Genomic DNA, 25,861 nt, shown 5'->3' on the forward strand with positions numbered 1-25,861 from the left:
GACCTTGTAGAAGTTCATAAAATCAAAAGATACATGGATAGGGTGAATAATCAGGGTTGTTTTTCCAGTATGGGGGAGTCCAAAACTAGAGGGCATAGAATTAAGGTGAGAGGACAAGGATTTAAAAGGGACCTAGGGGCAACTGTTTCAGGCAGAGGTGTATGGAATGTATATGGAATGAACTATCAAAGGAAGTAGTAGAGGCGAGTACAATTACACCATTTAAAAGATATTTAGACAGATACATGAATAGGAAAGATCTAGAAGGATATGGGGGAAACATAGGCAATGGAACTACTTCAGTTTAGAAAACCTGGTTGGCATGAAATAATTGGATGAAGGGTCTGTTTCTTTGCTGTTTGACCCTATGGCTACCTATTCCTAACATAGTTCAAGCTGGGAAATGAATGAGAGCAAGGGAATGGATGATATCCTGGACCTAGAATAAGTGAAACTGAATGAGAGAACTAAAATATGAGGAAAAGATGGAGAATCCTGGGCAGTGAATAAGTCAGACCAAGCGAAAATGAACAATTGGCAAGATAGGACAGAGTGAATTACAGAAAGTGAACAAGACATGACTTAAAAGTATTTCTCATTTGATTAACTGCTGTATTTAACATGTACATGAGCATAAGAGGTACAGTCAGTAAGTTTGCAGTTGACACCAAAATTGGAGGTGTGGTGGACAGCGAAGAGAGTCACCTCAGATTACAACAGGATCTGGACTAGATAGGCCAATGGGCTGAGAAGTGGCAGATGCAGTTTAATTCAAATAAATGCGAGGTGCTTTTTTGGGAAAGCAAATCTTAGCAGGACTTATACACTTAATGGTAAGGTCCTAGGGAGTGTTGCTGAACAAAGAGACCTTGGAGTGCAGGTTCATAGCTCCTTGAAAGTGAAGTTGCAGGTAGATAGGATAGTGAAGAAGGCATTTGGTATGCTTTCCTTTATTGGTCAGAGTATTGAGTACAGGAGTTGGGAGGTCATGTTGCAGCTGTACAGGACATTGGTTCGGCACTGTTGGAATGTTGCGTACAATTCTGGTCTCCTTCCTATCGGAAAGATGTTATGAAACTTGAAAGGGTTCAGAAAAGATTTACAAGGATGTTGCCAGGGTTGGAGGATTTGAGCTCCAGGGAGAGACTGAACAGGGTGGGGCTGTTTTACCTGGAGCGTCGAAGGCTGAGGGGTGACCATATAGAGGTTTACAAAATTATGAGGGGCATGGATAGGATGAATGGACAAAGTCTTTTCCCTGGGGTTGGTGAGTCCAGAACTAGAGGGCATAGGTTTAGGGTGAGAGGGTAAAGATATAAAAGAGACCTAAGGGGGCAACTTTTTCACACAGAGGGTGGTACGTGTATGGAATGAGCTGCCAGAGGATGTGGTGGAGGCTGGTACAATTGCAACATTTAAAATGCATTTGGATGGGTATACGAATAGGAAGGGTTTGGAGGGATATGGGCTGGATTGCTGGCAGGTGGGACTAGATTGGGTTGGGATATCTGGTCAGCATGGACAGGTTGGACCGAAGGATCTGTTTCCATGCTGTACATCTCTATGACTCAATGTACACAATTAATTGATCTTATCTTTATAACTGGGTTCCCTTTTCTCATTCAGGTTTGTTTAGGTTACCTCATGGAAAATGTTCATTAGTTAATTTGGCCTTAGTAAGAATCTGTGTTGAATCGGAATATGTGATCAGAGCTGTTCCATGTAAGGGTGATTTTTGCATTTTGGTTAAACAGAACACAGACAACATGAATTCATCCCATTAAAGAAAACAAATAAAACATTGCACCATTTAAAATGTGACATTTGTTATCTATGTAGCTGGCAGTGAGGTTCAGAACACATTAATCATCAACTGAAAACGTGCTAAGGAAGAGTCACCAAAACTATTTTTTGATTAGATTAGATTAGATCTCCTACAGTATAGAAATAGGCCCTTCAGCCCAACAAGTCCACACCGACCCTCCAAAGTGTAACCAACCCAGACTTTTTACCCCTGACTAATGTACCTAATACTATGGGCAGTTTAGCATGGCCAGTTCACCTGTCCTGCACATCTTTTGGATCGGGGGAGGAAACCAGAGTACCCGGAGGAAACCCACGCAGATACAGGCAGAATGTGCAAACTCCATACAGACAGTTGCTCGAGACTGGAATTGAACCCAGGTTCCTGGTGCTGAGAGGCAACAGTGCTAACCACTGAGCCACCGTGCCGCCTACATTAACTCTAATTTCTCTCCACAGATGCTGTCAGATCTGCTAAGCTTTTCCAGCAAATTCTGTTTTTGTACCTTATCAATTATGATCTTTTTGAACAGTGTAACAGACATGAAAATCCAAGTGCCCTACTGCTACTCCTGTGTTCCAAAGTGTGGAGACAAAAGTGGACATAAAACTAAATTCTGTTCACTTGATGGTATCAGCACTATGCACAAACCACTACTTGAATTGTAGTTTTCCTTAATCAATTTATTGATGCAATAAAAACTACTTAATTTGGTAAACCCAAACCCAAATTTATATATGTGGTAATTTGATGTCTCCTATTTCCTATCAATCATTAATGCTTGTGTTAACAGCATTTGACCACCAAATAATATTGAGATGCGTGGTCTATTTAGTAGGCAGGCCGCATCCGAGGAGCAGGTGAATCGATGTTTCAGGCGTAACCCCTTCATCAGGAAAGGCCTGATGAAAGGCTTATGCCTGAAATGTTGATTCTCCTGCTCCTTGGATGCTGCCTGACCTACTGTGCTTTTCCAGCACCATCATTTCGACTCTGATCTCCAGCATCTTCAGTCCTTACTTTCTTCTGGTTTGTTTAGTAGCATTTATGTTGGCATGTATGCCTATGAACCTTCAAATATTTTATTAATGTATAAGATGAAAAAACGCATGCTGCACAAGTACATGAAGCAATTCTGGTCTGAATGGATATGTAATGCACAAAAACAAATGGATATAAGGTTAGCTAACTTGGAAAGGAAAGGAAATGATAACTTGGCTGTATTTTTTAAAACAAGGTGTTTTTATATTTCTATTCTTCTTTATGCTGCATTCCTAGACAGAGGCATAAGCTACCAAAAGTTCAGATGGGGATCTGCTCTCAAGCAGCTTCCCTTTGCTATTTTTCACCAATGAACTGAAAAATGTATGATAGTATTCCTTGCATGACACTATATGTTTCTTTGTCTCTCTCTCTCTCCAACCCACCCCTTTCCAGAAGATCAGCTGAAACTGGCAACTTCACCTGGTGGAGAATGCAATGGTGAATTTTCTCACTGTGCAATGCATTGCTCCTCTAATGTGCTGTTATATGATTTTCAAATTTCTTATAGTATAAGATAATTTATAAAATTAGTGAAAGTTATTTAACAAGATTAATTTTATTAGTTAAAGACCCCGTATGCTCTAGTTTTTTTGTTTTAAATTTCAACCATTCAGTCATCTTTTGTTTAAATATAATCCAAAGAATGCTGATGTGTTGAAGCACTATTAATGTATATCTAGAAAATCAGATTGTATCAGACTGCATTTAGCAACGAATGAATAAAATGCAACATGATAAACATCTAAGAGTCACAGAAAAGGAGCTGCCATCTCTGGTTTGATTTCTAACTCCTAACTACAGGAATGAAATGTAAACATTGCTCTAATTGACAAGACAGTACCACTGTGCAAAACTCTCTTGTGTACATATTTGTATTAGTTACCATGCACCTTGTAGAGCATTTGTCAGCAATGGGTAGAAGTCAAGACATAATGTGGTAGTCTCGTGAGCTTCAGAGCTAACAATCTCCATATTGAAGATTTACTTCTGTAATGATCAGATTTTAATTTGGTAATCCACACACCTTTGTTATTTCAAACTAATAATATTGGACAATGTTGCATGCAGTGAATGTCAACAAATCCTTTTAAAATTTTTCTATTTATTTCTCATTAGTAGAAAATTGGTTGTAACCTGGAATGTACTTGGCTTGTTTGTTAAGATTACATTAAATAACCAATTAATTATAAATTACTGACAAATACGTTGAGAGAGACTGTTGTGTGGTGAACGTGCAGCAGGTTGGTATAAGTGCAGGCTTAGGTGAATACTGGGCTTTGGTGAGAAAGGCAAGGGTGATAAGATTCTTTAATGTGGGAGATCAGGGAACAGTCTAATGGCAATGTATGCAGGAAGTATGACCGGCTGCAGCTCCACACAGACCACGTGGTTCAGTTGCAGCATAGTTGGATGCACTGAGGAGCATATGGGAGGGGGTGGGGAACCTCAAGGCTTGTAATCTCTGGATTACTATCGGTGCCACATGCTGGTGAGGCAAGGAATGGAATGATGTGATTAGTCCAACTAGAAGAGGGCCATACTGGACCTTGTTTTGGTTAATGAGCCTGGCCAGGTGACTGACCTTTCAGTGGAAGAGCATTTTGGAAACAGTGATGACAACTCCTTAAGTTTTAATGAATAAAAATAATCAGGACCTTATGGCAAGGTACTAAACTGGGGATTTGGGGACAAATTACAGCAGTATTAGACAGGAACTAAGGACAGTTAATTGGGAGGAGCTGTTATTGGACATTTGAATGTGAATTGTTTAAAGACCTACTGATCAGAGTTCAGGATCTGCTTTTTCCAGTTAGGAGGAAGGACAAGGGTGGAAAGATAAGAGACACTTTGATAATGAGGGAGGTTGTGAATTTAGTCGAAAGGGAAAAAGGATAGTAAGGTTTAGGAAGCTAAAATTGGACAGGGCCTATGACAAATATAAAGAAAGTAGAAAAGAAGTCCAGCAGGGAATTAGGAGGACAAGAGGGACCATGAAATAACCTTAGCAAGTAGGGTTAAAGAGAATTCCAAGGCATTCTGTACATACATTAAAAGCAAGATAATAACTACAGAGAGAGTAAGATAAATGAGGAGACTTGTGCTTGGCAACAGAGGATGTGGGCATGATTGTAAATAAGTAGTTTGCATCAGTATGCATCTAGGAGAAGGATATGAAGGAGTGAGATTTGAGTGAAGAGTGCTAATGTGCTAGGGCATTTTCAGATTAAGAATGAAGTGGTGGGTCTCTTGAAGAGCATTTAGGTGGATAAATCCCTGGGACCGGATGATATCGACCCCAGATTATTAATAGAGGCAAGACAGGAGATTGCTGGGGCCTTCACCAAGATCTTTATATCCTCGCTAGCCATTGGAGAGGTTGTGAAGAATTTGCAAGAAGCTAATGTTGGAAATTGAAGATCTGAGACTCTCTCACTAGTGCTGGAAAGCTATTAGAGAAAATTCTTAGGGATAGAATTTATGCACGTTTAGAAAATGGCCTAATTAGGGACAGTTAGCATGGCTTTGTGCAGGGCAAGTCATGTCTTACTAACTTGATTGAATATTTCAAGGACATGATGAAGATGATCAGTGAGAGTAGAGCATGGAGTTATTTACACGGATTTTCGACAAAGTCTCTCTTAGTAGGCTCATCCAGAAGATTAAGATCCATGGTGTGTTGGTTGCTTGGCTTCAGAATTGGCTTACCCATAGAAGACAGAGGCTGGTGTCACAGGTAGATAGGGTATTGAAGAAGTCATTTGGTATGCTTGCTCTTATTGTTAGAGCATTGAGTATATGAGTTAGGCGATCATGTTGCAGCTGTACAGCACTTTGGTTAGGTCACTTTGGAATGCTGTGTTTAATTCTGGTCTCCCTGCTAAAGGAAAGATATTGTTAAAGTTGAAAGGATTCAGAAAAGATTTACAAGGATGTTGCTCGGGTTTGAGCTATAGGGAGAGGCTGAATAGGCTGTGGCTATTTTCCCTGGAGTGTTGGAGGCTGAGGGGTGACTTTATAGGGGTTTTTAAACTTATGAGGAAATGGATACAGTAAGTAGCCAACGTCTTTTCCCCAGACTAGGGGGAGTCCATAAGTAGAGGGCATAGGTTTAGGGTGAGAGGGAAAAGATTTCAAAGGGACCTAAGGGACAATTATCTCATGCAGGTGGTGGTGTGTATATGGAGTGAGCTGCCAGAGAAAGTAGTGGAGGCATTTAAAAGGCATTGGGATGGTCTAAGAATAGGAAGGGTTTAGAGGAATATGGGCCAAATGCTGGCAAATGGGACTATCTGGTCAGCATGGATGAGTTGATCTGAAGGATCTGTTTCAGTGCTGTACATCTCTATGGTGCAAATGTTTTTCTGGCTGGAGATTCCTGTGACTAGTGGTGTTCCACAGTGATCCATACTGTGACTTTTGCTGTTTGTGATACATATGAATTACTTATATCCACCCATCAGTGTTTTTAATCTAAGTTTGCAGACTAAACAAAGTTTGGTGAAGTTGTAAATAGTGTAGCAGATTGTCAAAGGATACAATTGGATATGGATCAGTTGCAGATATGGACAGAGAAATGGCAGATGGAATTTAATCCGGGCAAGTAAAGATCAAATGATAAGGAGAAGTTCGTGGCAGGACCCTGAACACCATTGATGTACAATAGGGAGCTTGGGTTCCAGTCCATAGCTCTCTGAAAGTGGCCACACAAGTAGATAGGGTGGTTAAAGAATTCTTGCCTTTATTGATTGGGTCATTCACTTTAAGAGTCAGGATGTCATGTTGCAGCTTTATGAGACTTTGGTTAAGTTGTACGTAGAATATTGTGTTCAGTTCTGGTTGTCCATTGATAGAAGTCTGTAAAATTAGGAGATACATCGATTAGGTTGACGGAATCTTTTGCCCAGAATTGAAATGCTTAATACGAGGAGACGTGCATTTAAGGTGGGGGGGGGGCAAGCTTTTTTAGACGGGAGCAGTGGGAGTCTGGAACATGCTGCGGGGGAGGCAGATACAATGTGGGCATTTAAGGGGCTTTTAGATAAGCACATGAATATGCAAAGAATGGAGGGATATGGACTAAGGGTAGGCAGCAAGAGTTAGTTTCATTTGGTGTCACGTTTGGCACAACATTGTGGGCCAAAGGATCTATTAGTCTCCATGTTTAATGGTTAATAGAAGTCCTCCTTCACATGACAGAAATGCTTTCCTAATAATTATCTTCACTTCTAAAATGTGAAGTAAAATGTTTATTTGCACAGCCCCTTAAACATCTCCCTTGTTTTGATTATAGCGTCACATTTTAATTGGTGCTGTGCCTCTGAAACTGCAGGAATCAAAATATTTCTAAACTGATTGTTCCAGACATAGTGGTTTTTTTTCTTCTTGTGGCTGCTTCAAATTATTAAACCATGTTTTACTTTCTTCAAACATTTTTTTCACAAAACTTGTAGGGTAAAAATGTTTTGTTTGAAAAAAAAGTGGGACATCTGCTTTGACATAATTTATCTGTATATAAATCTTGACATCTCAAATCTGGGGCACAAATTATTTATTAAAAACATGTAACTACTGTTTGCAATTGGCAAGATAAATAGTTTATGCGTAAAATTTAAGTTTGGATCAAGCTTAAATTAATACACAATACTAGCAAATGTCATGCTAATATGCTGCAAGGACTGATGAATGCTATAAAAGATAGTCATTAGGTGCTAACTATTAGCTATTATATGATTGTATTGTGAATTTGAAGAAATTCAGCAATTGACTATCAAGTTCTAACATATAGTATCAATACTTATATCTCTTGATATTAACTTGAGAGATATTAAGTGAAAGAAATTTGTCAGATTGGGGATGTTCCAGCTATGGATAGTTTGAAACTGGTCTTGTAGCTAATTTAGGATTATGTGATCCTTAGTGGAATGTAGTCATTGAAGGCAGGTAATAGGTCTTTGAGAAATGAATTTCAGAAGTTGGAAAAGACTGTAGCAATGACAGTTTGCTTCATTTACTCTATTACTTTAGTTCTAATTAGTTTTTTTCCTTGTATAGAATGTGGGTGTTGTAGAAAGAACAGCATTTGTTGCCCATTCTAGATGTCCTTGCACTGATTGGCCTTCCAGACCACTCAGAAGGCAATTAAGCATCAACCACATTGCTGTGAGTCTCTAGTCACATGTAGGTCAGACCAGCTAAGAACAATACATTACTTTCCATAAAGGCCGTTAGTGAACCAGATTAGTTTTTCTGACAATTGGTAGTGGTTACATTGTCACCATCTGACTAACCTTTTATCCAGATTTTTAAAATTGAATTTAAATTTCCCATTTGTCACGATGTGATTTGAATCCATCCACTCAGAACATTAGCTTGGGACTCTGACATTACCAGTAAGCCACCTCCTTCATTCATGCAGTATTCATGCTGCACTGAAGATCCATGTGGTCTAAATGCTGTGAAATTATCTGACGTATGACCTTTACTTCAGCATTGAATACATTTTGAATTGGTAGAAGTGAAGGAGTTCCCTCAGAGAAACTCTGGATCTGAAAATTTTTTCTGGAATTTTCACAATGTATGCTAACATGACCCTGTCTCCTTATTTTAAAGAATCCCTTTCAAATCGGAGCCAAAACTTGGATTCTAATCTTTGTCACCTCAAAAATATTCCCTAGTTATACACTGCAAGTGACTTCCTTTGTGCTTGTGACAGTTGGACACTTGCCAACCCAGTTTCTTTCTCCATCTACCACCTGTAAAACCTACATGTTCATCTGATATTTTATTTTTTGCCTATTGACTTATTTCAGGTTTTTGTGTCTTGGTTAGCCAAAGTGTGTTGTCTTCAAATATGTGCTAGCTTTTACACAAATTCTTCATATCTCATTCATGTCAGAATTTGTTTAAAAACATTGTGCAAAATGTGGATTTATGCCCTTAATCAACATTGTAAAGCTGATCAGCGTTACAGTGTGATATAGGTTGAGTAACTTCTTTTGGTCATCTCTTCACTGGAGAATGAAGCCTGAGAGTATCCAGCTGGAAAACAGAAAGGATGAAAGACTAACTTCAAAATAATACAGACAATTTTATTATGTGCTCACAATGTGGAGAGTTGGGCTTAGCAGAAATACATTTCTTTTTTTAATTGAAATTTTGTACAATTTTCTCCCACTAGCTCTGATGAGATTTTATTTTCTAAAATGTTGTGAAGTGTTAATTTATGTTTTCTGTATCAAGTATATTCAAATGTTCAACCCTGGCATAAAGTACTTATCTAAAAATAATATGTATACCCATGTACCTCTGTGTTTTGACCACCTTCCATCAGGTGGCCCTTTAAGTTCTAGAAAAGATTGGGATATAGAATAAGCAATAATTTGTGACATTGCAAACTATCTTATGTAAAACATTGTGATTTGTAAGGTAGTTCTCTCCTCGCCCTAATTCTTCCTTTTACTCTATCTACTCTATCTATTGAGAGATGCATTATGATGAGCAATTGATTGGTTTGCCAGCCAGAGTTTGAGTTCAAGACTCAAAATTCAACCTAGTGAATTCTGGTGTGGACAACTCATCCTAAAATAATAGGTATACCACATAGCAACAGCCAAGTATGACTTTATGTCTTTGCTTTGCATCTTTTTACATAGCTACATATTAGGGTAAGCCTCAGACCAACATGAAACGGGTAACTGAGGTGAAATTTAGGGAAGGTATTGAAACATGCTTTATACAATTGTTTGGAGTCTCAAAATGAGGCTAGAGCTGATTCAGTTAGAATGGATGGTGGGGGATGGATCATTGTGAGGCAATTGCAAAAGGTCCTTTTTTAAATTCACAAAGAATTGTTAAAAATACAGGTGATAAGACTGTTTATGTAGACAGTTCTTGGGAATAGTGTCTCTAATCCTGCCCGTTTCCTCACTGCCAATCTTGGTCATTGGTTGTATATATTTATATACAGTATATGTACTAAAACTGCAGTTCCTGGTCATGCCTATAGTCCTGTCCACATTTTATGCTTAATTTTCAGATTATCAGCGACATATTTTCAAATCTGTGGTGAATTTGCAAAATGCATTGAGCTTGAAAAGCTTGATGTACAGCCTTGCCTTTACCCAAGTAATGCATTTTAATTAAAAACAAATATTTTGCAGCTATTTCATTTTTTTAGAAGCTGCCTTGCTTGTGTGTCTGCTGGAGACAGTACAGCACTTAAGAATGTGGAAGATCAAAAATGGAGGAATAGTAGAGGCTCATCACTATAGATAGCACTTTTACTTAACAACTTGAAGTTATCATAATTTTTATTCTTTTTCTACCTTTCCTGTGCATCTTCCCATCTGTACATGGAAATTAATTATCTGTTGTGTTTGTTCTCAGATGGACCTCCAGTGATAGCACACTATGATATTTCTGACACTAACTCCGACCCAGATGTTCTGAACGTCGACAGTCTTCTTGCAGCTGCTGCTGTTCAGGAGCAATTCTCTTTTGGACATCATGAGTTTAAAGTGAACACTGTTAGAAACCGAGGACTGTTGGAACAATGCATTGCAGGTCAGTCCTTTGAGAAACTCTTGCTATATCTACGTTTCCTCTGCCTTTTTTTTTAGAAGGAATTTTGGTGGTATAACTATATTAATTCCTGCTGAACAATTGTGTTACATCCACATGCAAGTCCTGAGCTGCCTCCACCACCAAACTGTAGCCACCAAACACCTTGTCTTCCACCTTGGGACCCTCCAACTATATGGGATCAATGTGGATTTCACTAATTTCCTCATTTCCCCTCTCCCTGCTTTATCCCAGATCCAACCTTCCAATTTGGCACCATCCTCTTGAACTGTCCTACCTGTACATCTTCCTTCTTTCTCACCTATCCGCTCCATCCTCCTCTCCAACCTATCACCTTCATCTGCCTATCGCACTGTCAGCACCTTCCCCTCCAATTCATCTCTCAGCCCTCTTGGGCTGTTCCTCTTTCCTGATGAAGATCTTATACTCGAAATATTGACTCTCCTGCTCCTTGAATGCTGCCTGACTGGCTGTGCTTTGCCAGCACCACACTCTTCAACTCTGATCTCCAGCATCTCCAGTCCTCACATTGTCCTCATTGATCATAACTCTTGGAAAGTACTCAAGAATAGGCCCTGGTGACTTTTTATTTGTTTCATAATTCAGCAAATGGGAAATTATTAGTATAAATACAAACTATTCAGCTTTTAGGCTAGGCTGCAATGAGCTGCTTTGTTGAACTTGCCCATAAGATGTACAAGCAGATGTAGGCCTTTCAGCTCGTTAAGTCTGTTCTGCTATTCAGTGGTTGATCTGATAATATATCCACACCACTTCTTCTATCTTTTTTCCCCCCAAACCCTTGATTCCCTTACTGATACAATAATTTGTCTACCTCATTCTTGAATATACTCAACAATCCACCCTTTTCAGCTCTCAATGGTTAAGAATTCCACAGATTCAATAGCCTCTGAGAGAAAAAAACTCCTCCTTATTTTGGTCTTAAGTGGGTGCTGCCTTACTCTGAGATATGCCCTGTGGTCCTAGACTCACCCACAAGGGAAAATAACTCCAGTTCATCTATCAACCCCCTAAGGGTACCATATATTTCAATAAGGTCTGTTCTCCTTCTAAATTGCAACGAGAACAAGCTCAACCCCCTCGATCTCTCCTCACAAGAAAATGGCTCCATACTTGAAATCAATCTGGTGAACTGTCTCTCATTTCAGAATATTGTTCCCTCAATAAGGGGCACAAAACTGTTGACAGTATTCTAGGTATGACTAGTGCCTCATATTGTTTTAGCACTATTTTTACACTCCATTCCCTATTACCTGCTGCAGTTGAATGTAAGCCTTTTGTGAAACATTCTTGAGGACAACCAAATCCCTCTGCGTTACAGCTTTGCACAATCTTTAAATAATATTGAGCTTTTCTACCAATGTGCATAATCTCGCATTGCCCTGATTATATTATCATCCTCTCTACATGCCTTCCCATCTATTTTTGTGTCATCTGCCAAATTGGCTAATTTAACACTTCCCTCGTCCAAGTCATAAACATATGTTGTAAATAATTGTGGCCCGAGCACAGATTGCAGTGGCACTCCAACTAATTACAGGTTGCTTTCCAAATTATGTCCCTATTGTCCAGACAGTCTTTCTTCTATGAATAAGCCAATTCTCTATCCTTGTCAATGCGCTGCCCCCAAACCATATTCTCCTATCCTATTAAGTAGCCTGGATGTGATATCTTCTCAAACTCCTTTTGAGAGTTCCAAATATATAATGTGCCCTTTATCCTGCTCGTTACCACCTCAAAGAATGTAGTATGTTTGTCAGACATGGACTTCCTCTTCATGAAGTCCTGCTGACTCTGCTTGATTTTATACACAGGCAGTTTTCCAATCCTTTTTGCCTTTTCTAGAGCCTAAGGTTTCTTGGAAGATTACTACTATTGCATCCACTATTTATGTAGCTACTTTGTTTAAAATCCTAGGGTATGACACATCAGGTCCAGGCCCTTTGGCCATGTTTTTTTTCTCTACAATGTCTTTATATCCTCTTCGCTTTAGCTTCTTAATTATTTAGTGTATTTGGAATACATGTTAGTTTCTTTTACTGAACTTATTATTTTGCCCTTAGTTTAATTTCTTCCTCTTATGTGATCTTTTGTGGGAAAACTTCATCATTCCTCTGGTTTGCCACTAACCTTTGTCACATTTTGCGTTTTCTTCCCCCATCCATTTTTGCTTTCAATTCGATGCCCAACAGTATTGTAGTTAGATACCAACATTTTTACAGTTTTGACAATTATGCACAATATTGTGAATCTAAGTGTGATTTTGTGTATCTCCATTTCTTACAATATTGTTTTAGCATAATGCACAGTGCATGTAAAGTTACCTTGTGATCTGTATGTACTAAGGAATGTATTGATGTGCTTAGTATTGTGAAAATCTGATTATTTATGCATTGATTGATGACTACATTCATTGATGTGCCAAACACTTTTTCTTCGGGAGGAAGGCTGCGTTACCTTTAGTTGTATTGCAAAACTTCTCTTAACTATGGAGTGTAAACCTGAGTTCTAGAAAAATCAAAACATCCATTTACAGTTTTTTTTGCCTTATCCTTATCCCTGGAAATATCCAAACCTAACTCACAAACTAAGGTTATTTCAAGTGCAGCTGTTGATTTTCTCTAAGTAAGAAGGTCCATGCAACAACATCTTAACATTCCAAGTGTGATGAAGCTGCTCCTTTAACCAGTTTACATTGTCCTTGGTTTTTTTATTCAGAGAGGTTATTAAATACACAGACTCCGAAAAGTTGAAGTTGAAGGGTTTTAGGGCAGTTTGATTATAGCTGACAAATACTGCCTCAGGCAACAAGCTTTCAGGCTTTTCAATAAAAAAGCTTGTACAATGAAAGGGGAGTGGTCTGTTCTCCAAGCTCAGCTTTTCTCTGATTTGGTTTGGTTTTTAGCAGAAGTGTTATAAAAGCTGCTGGACCAAGATGGTCTCTCTCTCTGACTTCTCTCCTGTGAGAACCTGTTTGATTTTACCTTTTGTGTCAAGGGGTGTTTATGGAGATTGTTGCAAGCACAGAACAACCTTGGTTATCCGAACATCAATTATCCAAATTTCGGATTATCCAAACAAGATCTCAAGGTTTCTGTACATTTCAATTGAAGTAGGAAAATTCTACTCCTTATCCATTTAATGCATCATTTTGTAAATTTGAACAAGAATATAGATGCAATTATGCTTTACTAAATAATTAACTTCAAATATATACTCGAGTCTTACACTTTTTCCAAAAAAGCTGTCTGCTACTTATTTTGCCCAAGGACAAAGGTTTGTAAACACACAAAAACAACGTATGTGCAAGTCTGAGCTGTGTGCTCTAACAGCAAGATTCCCTCTCAACATTGACTCGCTCCATTTTGCAAACCCAACAATTATTTTCCTCAGCTCATTCTCTGGAGAATTAAGTCAAAAAATGTGCTCGTACTTTTTGCTTCCGTTGTTTTTTCCTCCCGTTATCCGATGACGACGTTTTTCCAGCCAAAAAGTAGTTCAATATCTTTCAGCTGACAGGAAAATTTAATGTAACTTTTTTGTGATGGGAAGAGCAGATCTCCCCATCACAAGTTAGCGCCTGTGAAAATAAACAGGAGGAAAACTCGACGAGAGGAAACAAGAGAAACACATTACCCCTACTTAAAAAAAAGGTGATGAGAGGACGAAAACTGAAATCTGTTAAAACGTCTTCCCTCTCTGTCATGCTCCCCCCGTATTTTGCGCCTCTCTCTCTTTCTAAGGGCTTGGCAGTCGCTGAGGAGAGAGGGACAACACTTGGTTAGTCTGGGCGGCGGGATGATACTGAGCAGAAAGATGCGGCTGCTGTCGAGGCCCGGGATAAAACCAAGGAAAATGTCAGCGAAAATTTCACATGAATTTTTAAGCAATATTTGTATGCATTTTATTGATTGAATGAAATAAAAACTCTGTAAATATGCTTCTTTATGTAATTATGTTCAGCATGGTTTCCCTTGTTTATGATCAGATCAGTTATCTGAACAAAATGCTTCCTACCCATCTTGTTCAGATAATCGAGGTTGTTCTATATTGGGAACAGCATCATTGGGTTGGGATAATCTGTTGGGTTTTCGGATAGGTTAAGTTATTTTGTATTCTGTTCTTTTTTTGTTTGTGTTTCATTCAGTAATCTTGAAAGTAAATTCTGCTTTATTTAAAACTAAATGGTTTGGCCAGCGGCTTTTCTCATAGAATATCTACTTTGTACCTGCTTAAAACAACTAGCAAAGTTAAAGTCTAAGCTACCTTCTTGAAACAGAAGGACTGGAATGGTTTAACATGGTAGTTAATCAGCACCTTCTAAAACAATTAGGAATGGATAATAAATACAAGCCTAGCAAATAAGCCACACATTCCATGATGGAATAAAGAGAAGCACTTGTAAATGGCAATTATGTGAATAAATGTTTCATCCATTTTGGTAATCATTGATGGAGAAGTGTTGGACCTGTGCCCAATGCTTTAGAAGATCTTTTGGGCAGCTCCCAATAGTGCCACGACTGCTTTAATTCTCACCTGTTAGGCAGGTGAGACTTTCATGGTTCATTTGGAAATTGACAATGAGCACATCTGAGAACATTATTGAAATGTCACTCTCACCCTAGAACCCAAATCCTGGAGTTGCATTTGAGTCCTTAAACCTTCTTACTCAGACAAGAGTACTTGAGTTCACCCTAAAATTTCCTACCTCCTCTTTTGCCAGGGATTTTTTTTTAGATAGAAGTGCTACATATAAGAAATGTGGAAAAATAAGAAACTGAAGTAGAAGTTGCACAATATTGGGAAAGGAGGTGAGTATTCAGAGATGGTTTAGGATTTTGCTCAGGGGCATTTTCTCTGTATTTGAATTATTAGTGGTTATTCATTTGCTGGGACAGTGTATTTTGTCCAAGTAAAGCATGTCTGAATGCTCGCACTAAGGTTTTTTGTGCTTTCTGGTTCCTTCCAGGTCAAGGAGAAGAGAGCTTCATAGTTAATGACTCTTCAGGTTTCTCTGTACCATTAAAAGAAGAAATCCAAATTGCCTCCTCTGATAGTGAGGTCGAAATTGTAGGAATTCAAGAAGATACAAGGTACAAGCATCTTTCTTGGACATGAACATTGGGAAAATCCCAAAGCCTTGCAGTCATAATCTAAAAATAGCAATTTCTGATAAATGACAAGCATTTTGAGAAAATGGTAGCATCACAATTCACTGTAGAAGATTAAAGCAGAAATAACTAAGGTAGAACTGCAAAAATGGTAAACCTGCATTCTGATCTGAGGCCAAATTAAACAGTACTACATATTTTTTGCAATTGCAAAGCAGGCCATTCACTTCAGGAGGTTGGTACCAGAATTTCTGCTCCTTAACCCATCTCCCATACTTTTTTTAAAAAATGTGAAACAACCTATCTATCTCCTTTCCTTGCTCCCCAGTATTTGTCAAGCCTCTCCTTAAATCTGTATATGCTAGTTGTCTAAGCCTATAGTAGTGAGTTTCATCTTCTTACTATTATATTGGTAAAGAGTTTTCTCCAGAATTCCCCTTTGGAACTTTTAATGTCTATTTTCCATCGATGACCACTAACTCTGCTTTCCCCGATATGTGGAGAAACCTTTTCAACAACTGCCCTATTGAACCCTTTCAAATTTTCGAGGCTTCCATCAGGTCGGCCCACAGTAAGTCTTCTCTTTTCTACAGGAAAAAGCCTTACTTGTTGGCAATAATCTCTCAATTCTTATCCTAATAAATCTTTTCTAGTGTTTTATATCCTTTTTATGTGAAGTTCAGAATTATGCATGGATTCCAGTTGTGGTCCTGCTAATGTTTTGTACAAGTTTAATATAGCTTCCTTGTTTATGAGTTCTGTTATTCTAAAATTACTACAGTGGTAGACTCGCCAGCTTTGCTCATTGCATAAATATATGGATGATAATGGAATGATTAGATTAGATTAGATTCCCTACAGTGTGGAAACAGGCCCTTCGGCACAACTTATCCACACTGACCCTCCGAAGAGTAACCCACCCAGACCAATTTCTGTCTGAATTCTGCACCTAACAGTATGGGTAATTTAGCATGGCCAATTCACCTGAACTGCATATCTTTGCAACTGTTGGAGGAAACCGGAGCACCCAAGGAAATCCATGCAGACATGGGGAGAATGTGCAAACTCCACACAGACAGTCGCCCGAGGCTGGAATTGAATCTGCTAACCACTGAGCCACCATGCTGCCCTAAAGTGTAGGTTAGGTGGGCTTCCGATTGGTTTCACAGGTCAGCGCACCATCGAGGGCCTGTACTGCGCTGTAATGCCCTATGTTTAGTGCAATTTTGCATTTCTCTTTATTATTTAGTGGTGTGTCATTACAGGCAGATGTTTTTGTCAGATCTGTTTCTCATTTGAGTCTTTTGATCAATTTTTTAACTGTTCCCAATGCTGTTATATTTCCACATTGATGGATTTTTTCAGTTTATTCTTTCCTATTACCATTTTCATGTCTAAAAATGAACTTTTTTCTGAATTCATTTTCTTTGTTCTTTAAGTTAAATTCTTCAAAACCTTACCTTAAATCCTACCACCATAATAGGATTTATAATATTAGCTGAGAGTCGATTTTGCCCTTTGAATTACTGACATTATATATTGTATCGCAAATTGCTTTATTTTATAATTTATAAAAAGGGATTTATAAGTATTAATTTCAACTTCAGTATTATGGATGAAGGAATATCATCTGCCTCCTTTTGTTTATTTATCACAGCCCCATTTTCCAGGAAGCACAAGGTAAATGCAATGTATTCATTTTTGCGCATATCACTCCCACTAATGTATTTATTGCTTTTTGCACCCAGACACATGCAGCAGGTAAAGCTGACAGGCTGGCAACTCCTCGGTTCACTTTGTTTCAGTCACATAAAGGGCACTCTGCATTTGGTTTCAGAATTTCTTGCTTAAAGAGATGAAAAAAGGATCAATTTCTCTAACATAAGTACTGTCTTGATCCCTGCTAGAAGTACAAAGGAAAAGATTAAATTGCTCTGTGATTCCTTTCAGTCATTTCACTCCTTTCCAAACTTCCTTTTTTGACATTTCCAATCTTACGTGGTGCCACAATACACTTTGATCACCCTTCATATTCACTCTCAATTTTAGAGTTGGCAGGTGGTTTTACAGCCAGCTGCCCTTCCTGCTACAGTACTAACCCTCCCTATTTATTTGGGCGACAGACTGGCACCACAATTTGCTGTGCTGTCTGTGACACTAGCTGGTGACCGTGTACTTTTCAGAGTTGCATACAAAAAATTAATCATGCAGAAGGGATATTTAAAGGCTATTTGAACTTAACAAATTATTTTCCTTCCATGAGTTACTGCCTTGGAGATGAAGGGAATTGCCAATTAAATGCAACTAGCTCCATTGTGCTTTTGTACTAAATGTTCATTTTAGTGCTGGAACGTTTTGATGTGGTAAGTGTTGTCATCATCTCATGTCTTTCCTACTGGTCGTTGGAGGAGCAACGTTGACGGCAAATTGGCTGACGATGATGCAGATCCTTAAACGAAAAGCTGATTATTATTTTTTAAAAAGTGAATTTCAAAAGCTAAAGGGACTTTGAAATGATGATGGTAATTTTTTTTAATTGTTTGCAAACAGATCAGTTCAGACTAGACCCGGTGTAATCCAGAGCTGTTCATCATGGAAGCAGAATTCTCATTCATATTGCAGCAGGGTCCAGCAACAACAAATGCATTCATGGGCTGCCGTCTCTCAGTCAACCTGGAGTGGAGCTCCAGAGGTTGTTGACCTTACCCTCGATGAAGATGCTAGACGCAGATACTTGCTGTGAGCAATTTTCGTGTGCTGTCTTTGTTCAGTGGTGCAAGATGACAAAGAGTAGAGGGGAAAAAATGCTCAGTAGCTCCTTTCTATTGTTCACAAAGATTTAAAAAGTTGTTATTTTGCTTTTTTCATTGAGTGAAGTTTCTGTATTTTTCAGCATCCAGTACTATCCAAAAAGGTATGTTTCACATTTGTCTTAAAATGTCAATACGTCAACATTATGGGACTCATATTGGGCGACTGAATGTTTTTAAGTGGCTCTGTTTCTAAAATAGTTTGTATTTTATGTAGTCCCAGATTATTTAGTAGGTTTCAGGATTCACATTAGGCATGCCTAACTTGGACTTAGATGTTTTTGAGTTAATTTGACATTTAAGTATTGCATCTAAATTCACTAGAAATATAAGCAGCAATAAAATAGTGAACTGTGATTTTCTCCCCTTTTCAATTAAATCTGCTAGTTCAGCAAAAGATAAATTTATTTAAGATTAGTGACAGGGCTTCTGTAATAAAGGCAAAATGATAGGGCTCTGAGCTTGCATATGTAGTGCTGACTCACTAATTACAATATGTGCCATCATTTCAGTCGAAGAAGATCCTTCCACCTATAATTCCAATTGATGCCCTTAGTAATGCACAGCCGAAAAGGAAAAAATAAAGTCATTCTTCATCTTGATCTATCAGTGAATCTAAGTTTATTAGTGGCTTAATCCATGCTTCTATCGTGCTTAAAAAAGTTTGATTAGTTACTGAGTAAAAGTAATTGTGTCTGTCTGTCCAAAAGGTAATCCTAATTTGTATTAATTTTCAAAAGGTTTCATTTGGTCTTAGTAATTGCAGACTGTTTCTCAGCTGCTAAAATTGCAGTATACGAAAATGAATTGTAAAGAATTATAAGTGAAAGAACATTATTCATCCTTATTCCAATAGCACTGATTTTAGTTATTATCTCAGTAAAATAAATTGCTAAAATATAGTCAAATAAACATTGTTATAATAAATAATTTCTCCCCATCAAAGGTATTTAAACATTGGAATGAACAAGTAAGAAAGCTTCAACTGATCACGAAGGTTCTTATTAAACTTCTTATTTGATAGGAATATGTTGATAATTTATTTTGATTGGAAAAGAAAGTAGTTATAGGTAGGACCAAAAGAAAAATCTTACTCCCAAAGCTTCCATGGGACTGTAATTGGAAGGAATAATTTGTTAAAAAAAACTTTTTCCAAAGGTTGAAACAGCCAGGAACAAATAGTTCTGAAAACTGTATTCCCATTATGTTTTCTACCCAAGGGAATTTGAAGCATCAGTAGTAGCGTACTGAATGCTGCATTAACTTTGTGGCTTATTTTATCCCTCAGGCATCTTTATCATTTTAGTTTCTAGATTGTCTGGTTGCCACTTGTGATATGGTGGCCTGAAATAAAACTTGTAAAATCTTGGAAGAAACTTAGTGTATGACACTATAATAGCTGTGCAACACAATGCATTTTTATAAGCACTTGATTTACCTGTTATGCTCAGATAAGTTTTATTTGGTGATGTACACCAAGATGAAAGAGTAGTTCACTGAGTAATTGCGTAACTGTACTGATTCAAGGGATCAGAATATTCTCAGGTTTTGCTGACATCAGCTTGACCCCCCTGCCCATGATCTGTGCCAGAAAGTTACATGTACGTAGTTGCACATGAGAATGGAATTGATATTGTATGTGATCTTCCCTGTGGTGGAAAAGGTACAGACCCTGGTTGAATCATAGAATCTTGCACTATATAGAAGTCATTCAGTATGGAAGCATCTAATTAGTCCTTCAACCTGTTTTTCCCCACAGCCATGCAAATTTTATGTAAAGAATGGCCAGTAGAGAAAAGTGCTTGAAGGAAGTCAGTGTTGGGAGCTGTTCTATACTCTCCATACATTAAGAAAACTGTTATCTGAGCAGATATGTTTGCATTAGCACGGTGGTAAATTTATTTACAAAGTTGTTGAAAATGGGTCCTGTAAATTGAAGCAGTGCTAAGTGTTTCAGCAGCCTTCAATTGCAGATCAAAGACTTGTTCATCTTAGCATCTTGGAGAGTACTGAATGAGTACCAAGACTGAATTCCTGGAGACTTTATGTGGAAACGTGCCTTTTTGGTTACCTGATGTAAGCGGTTATTCTTAAAAGTCACTAAAACCTGGTTTATGTGGTAATAGTGTCTGAGTTTTGATTTAATTTGTGTTAGTCAAGGTCTTCTTGCTTTTTTCCAAAACATCTAGTATTAAAAGTTTTGTGCATTTATGTTTAAGTAACAACAGATTTTTTTTGTTCCTGAGTTCCTTCAGTTAGTGTCTAATGTTAATTATACTAGGTTATTTAAATTGGGACAAGTTAGGGAGTGTTTAAATTTAAGTGCAGTATCTTCATTGCTTTGAAAGTGATTAGATTCCAAGGATGGGCTGATGCTCTGCTTTTGACAATTGCAGTTTCTATCTTTAGAGGTTGCTTCCTAAGCTGTTGGCAGGCTACAGTAGACTCTTGTCTGCAGATTCCTAGGCCATGATAGTCAGCTTCCCGTAACACATGTAGCAAAGAAAAGCAAAGGACCCTCTCCTTTCAAATTAAAGACAATACATCCACCTGAAATGCAAAAATTTAAATTTTTGGTTATGGATTTTGATGATCACAAGGTCAAAAGAAGGCATTTTATACACAAGGTATATTACCTCAGATACATGTCATGTTTAAAAAGCAAAACCGCCCAATGTCTTAAAGGCTTAACTGGTATTTGAGAGGGTAACTTTACTATTTGACAAGTTTTTCTTGGGCTTATGGTACTATCACATGACCAGAACCAAACTCGTATTCTATCTAATTTAAACTAAAATCTTATAGCACAATGTAATCTGAACCAACTTTATACCGTGACACCTTCTTCAAATAGTGGGGATAGCCTGGTTTTATATGCCTATTGCATAATACTGAGTGATAATGGACAACTCCACCTGAAAAGTAAGGCGTAGATGCTATCATATCTAGCACTTAATAATGCTGTTTTTACAGAGAAGGGCTTTTTAAAAAAAAATGTATTGGATCTCAGTACTGCTACTTTCAGGTGGAATAGCATCACTGCATCGCACAGTGTGTTTACTGAGTTACTACTTAACCATGCTTTGTGATCCTCATTGTACAAATTTGCATCGGTTTTCAGTCCACAAAATCATTTTCTCATCTTCAAGATTCTCAACTTGTTTTTGTAATCTTGCAATAAATGTGTTCCACCTCAGGACAAAGTGAAAGAGCCATTGCTTGAATCTTTGGGAAAAGTAAATAAAATTAAAACCTGCGCAGTGAAGCATGTATTTATTGCACAGCCTAGGTCTTTTTTGAACAGGAAAGCTTTCATTAATGTTGGCATGCTTGTTCACTAGAGAGGAACTTCCAGTTCAATAGATGGAGAGAAAATGTCTCCATTCATTTTAGCAAAAAGAGGTGATATGTGTTCCAGTAGTGCAAAGGCTGTTAAAACAAATTGTTATATTTAGGTTTGCTTGACATGCTCATGAATCCTCACCTATGAAGGGAATGCTGGCTTCTTAGAAAGGTAGTAAGTAGCCATGGATCCTTGCCTGTTTAACTGTTTTGCATTCTGTCTTAACTCAAGTTGTGCTTGGCTCCAATGGTAAAATGCAAATCTTTTTTGAAGTTTAATTTAGGTTATTGAATGAATTATTATTCAAACAAATGTTACATCTGAATTAAATGAAACTAAACTAGATCCCTACATTATCCTTTACCTGCTATGTCACCAATTACCTTCACTCAATAATATTGCATTTTCATTTTCATAATGGATCTATCCCTCCCTAAAATTGCAGATCAATATTCAAACAACTTGTTTTAAATCTTTTCCCTACAAAAAATTATCTTTGCTAAAATAAAGCATGAACCATTATCACTAACACTTTTTGTGGTTTTCAGCGCACATGATGTTGTAATTTTTGTGCAAATTTTGTGCTTTCATATTGATTGATCTCCGTTTTCTATTGCTGTATGTATCAGCAATATTCAATGGATATCCTATGACAAATGAGTGACCAGAATCAGCACATAACATTCTTGGAAACTGTTTGCATCAGTATCTTGGTATTTAATACGTTAGAAACCTGGAAGCTCGTATTGGGCATCATGAATATATTATGCATTAACTTTCCTCATTAGAGAAATCTCTGGGGAAACTGTAATGCACTGCTGGTGTTCAACTCAGTGGCATATCTAATGCCCTGTTGTGATGTTTTTCTGATGCTTTTGTTTAAATTGAGGATGGTTTATGTATTTGATAATCTTTGGCATATGTTGTGCCCCTGAATCTTTGTAATCGAGGACTGAGCAATGACTTAAGCAGTGTTATGGGAGAACAATGGAGGACATCTCTTCAGCTGATTGTTTCAAGTTTGATGCAGCATGATTCACATGCTCATTTCAAAGTGTGGCCCAGTAAAGAATTCTTTACTGATTTTGGAAGCGTGGAAAGAATTAAAAAACAGGTAAATTTAACAGGTTGAGCAGTAACAGTAGAGTCTGCCCATTCGGTGTTGTGGTTGAGTCAGGTAAAGCAGATAAAATATGTTTTTCCCTCAGATTAATCTTCCTAACCTTCATCTTTCCAGTTAAGTTACAAAGGGCTCTGAGTAAATGTGAAATGATGTGTGATATTGAGCCATGCTCATCAGATATTGTCTTGTTTTGATCCTGAGTAAAGTGACCTGAGCATGTTTGGAGCTAGGAGCATTATAATTAGCCTTAATGTTTTGCAGCAGTTATAGTATGCCAAAATTAAGGAGGTCCGGTTGTTATCATCTCTGAATTATTATGCAACGATCCATGTGGAAAGTTGTATGTATATAATGTAAGATGAAAAATAATATTTGGTTTGGTTACAATGCCCTCGTTGTAAAATATTCTGAATACATTCAGTGTCTAAGCTTGTATTTGAAGAATTTCCACTGATGATGGATTGTGGGGCTAAACAGTATCCATGGGAACATACCCAAGCATGATTCAGAACCTGAAGGGTGAAACTTTGGAAGGAGGTTGAAGAAACCGTCGAGTAGATCATAGTTATGGCTGAAAGAGGACAAACTTGAGATGATGACGAGTGCATGAACTCCACATAGACTTGCTCAGTACAGAGAGTTGTATGATTCACGTTGGAACTTAGCTGGTTGGAAGAAATTCAAAAATCATAAAAACAAGATGGGAACTAAATAAAGAGGGTGCAATCTAATGTTATCAGAAGGAGTAAATAAAGAGGGAATTTGCTTATCTGCTAGTTAGAGGTATTATAGTGCAGAATTTCACCTTGTAGCAAATCAGAGTTCTAGTGTATAACAAACAAGCATACATATTCACCTCCACAACTACTACTGTTTAAATCTGGACACCCAGGCAGTGTGAAGGTTAGTTTGTATTTTCAGAACCATCTTTCGATTGACATTTTATATCATTTTTCTGTTAAATTCTTTTGTGTGGGAATGGAATAAATGTTATTTTCTACTGAAGACCAGTGCCCACAATGATAACAGCAAGAACAAAAGGAATTGAGGTATTATATTGCTTGTAAGTTTCATTAAAGCATAAAAATTGTATAGAATTATTACAAATGTTTTATGCGCGATATAAGGGAGCAATTCTAAATAATCCTCAGCATGTAAATTTTGATCTTGTGAGATTGCACTAATTATGGATTTTGTTTTGCCCCCGCTCAGTATTGATTTTTTTCTGGAAAAATGTAAATACTGTTTGTGCTGCCTTGTATGGAGCTGTGGTGGCAGTGTATAGATTTTTAACTGTTATGCAGTGATTATATGAAATAGAAAAATTGAGACAGGAGAATAAAAATTTAACTTTTAAACATTATTGTTGCAAGTTGACTTTTTTTTAATTATTCTTTTAGTTGCAGTTGGTAGTTATCAAATATCATCCATATCCTTTTCAATTTTGTGTTTTCTCAATGACTCTTTAACATACTAACATAGTTCCTCAAAATAGCATTGTTGAGCTTTCAATCTGATTTTATTGTCAAAACTGAAATGGAATCAACATATTTTGAAAATATAAAACAACTAACAATTTTCACCAGCTCCTCCTCTAGGGCAACTAAGGACGGGCAATAATGACCACATCCAAGAGTGAATTAAACAAAACTCTGAATAATTTGGTAGATGTTTTTTTAAAAAAAAAAGTTTCTGGAAAGCTGTAATAAGTTTTAAAATGCATAACAGGTTTACCAATGTCTGAAAAAAAAGGGTTAATGCTTTGAATGTGTACTTTGTTTTTTTAAAAACAAAGCAGTTGATCTGAAAGTTTTTCACTGGTTCCTTTGTGAAAGTACTTGGGGCTTTTTCTCATGGCTGTCTCCAGTGTTCAACCCTCAAGATATTCCTGAATTGAGTGTCCTTTAAACAAAGTGACTAACACATCTGCAATTTCTTTAACTAAATTAATGCTCTGAGGTGGCCACCATTTGAGTCTGGCTAAAGTCTCCTTATTACTTCAATTATCTATTTTTTAATATTCTTCTAGGTTCACTATACACCTCTACCTTTTCTCAATTTTTTAGGATCCCTTGCACTGTTGGAATTATGACCTCTTTCTCTCCTGAAAACAAATAAAAAGTACTCATTTACAAATCTCATTTCCTTGTTAGCCACTCTACTGTCTCACCTGCAAGTCTGATTTGACCCCATTCCTCTTTACATGTCACTTTCTCTTAATATATTTATTAAAATATTTGCTATTATTAAGGGGCATATTTTTAATGTGAGAGGAGAAAGATTTAAAAAGGAGGGGTAACATTTTTACACGGATTGGTTCGTGTATGGAGTGAACTGCCAAAGTAAGTGGTGCCAAAGTAAGTTACAATGTTGAAAAGCCACTTGGTTAGGTTCATGAATAGGAAAGGTTTGGAGGGATATGGGCCAAGCATAGGTAGGTGGGACTAGTTCAGTTTGGGAACATGGTCAATGTGGACTGATTGGACGGAAGTGTCTGTATCAATGCTGGATGATTTATGAGAGGGCATAGATTTAAGGTGAGAGGTGAAAGATTTAAAAGGGACATGAGGTGCAACTTTTTCATGCAGAGGGTGGTGCGTGTTTGGAATGAACTACCAGAAGCAGTGATGGAGGCAAGTACAATTTCATCTTTTAAAAGGTATCTGGCTACAAATATGAATAGGAAGGGTTTCGAGGGATATGGGCTGGCAAATGAGACTTGATCTGCTGAGGAATTCTGGTCGCCATGGACCAGTTGGATGAAGGGTCTGTTTCCATGCTGTGTAACTCCATGTTTATAACTCTCTGCATCTGCTTTTCATATAAATAATACATGAATTGATTCTTAAGGCATGGAGCCAAAACAATTATTCAGCCATGAGAGTCATTTCCTATCTGGTAACCCCTGACACCCAAATATTTAGCAACAATCCTGGATAGCAATCAGGAGAAGCAGAAATTGATTTTTGCCTCCTACCAAATGAGGCCAGTTATGTGGACAACAGTGGCATCCTGTTTGAGTCA

The 25,861-nt window shown here is 37.6% G+C and overlaps 1 protein-coding gene across 2 annotated transcripts in view; it reads left to right on the forward strand.

Annotated features, from left to right (window-relative positions):
• The window catches only part of ark2n (arkadia (rnf111) N-terminal like PKA signaling regulator 2n), a 120,300-nt gene extending 96,102 nt beyond the window's left edge, over positions 1-24,198 (forward strand). For both annotated transcript variants that reach the window (XM_060846773.1, XM_060846699.1), the window contains exons 4-6: positions 10,235-10,411; positions 15,420-15,543; positions 18,112-24,198. In XM_060846773.1, the coding sequence (XP_060702756.1) occupies positions 10,235-10,411; positions 15,420-15,543; positions 18,112-18,304 (494 nt within the window). In that variant the 3' untranslated portion in view covers positions 18,305-24,198. The remainder of the gene's footprint in view (positions 1-10,234; positions 10,412-15,419; positions 15,544-18,111) is intronic.
• Positions 24,199-25,861: the final 1,663 nt, after the last annotated feature.

This window comes from Hemiscyllium ocellatum, chromosome 1, assembly GCF_020745735.1.
Source record: "Hemiscyllium ocellatum isolate sHemOce1 chromosome 1, sHemOce1.pat.X.cur, whole genome shotgun sequence".
Taxonomy (NCBI): domain Eukaryota; kingdom Metazoa; phylum Chordata; class Chondrichthyes; order Orectolobiformes; family Hemiscylliidae; genus Hemiscyllium; species Hemiscyllium ocellatum.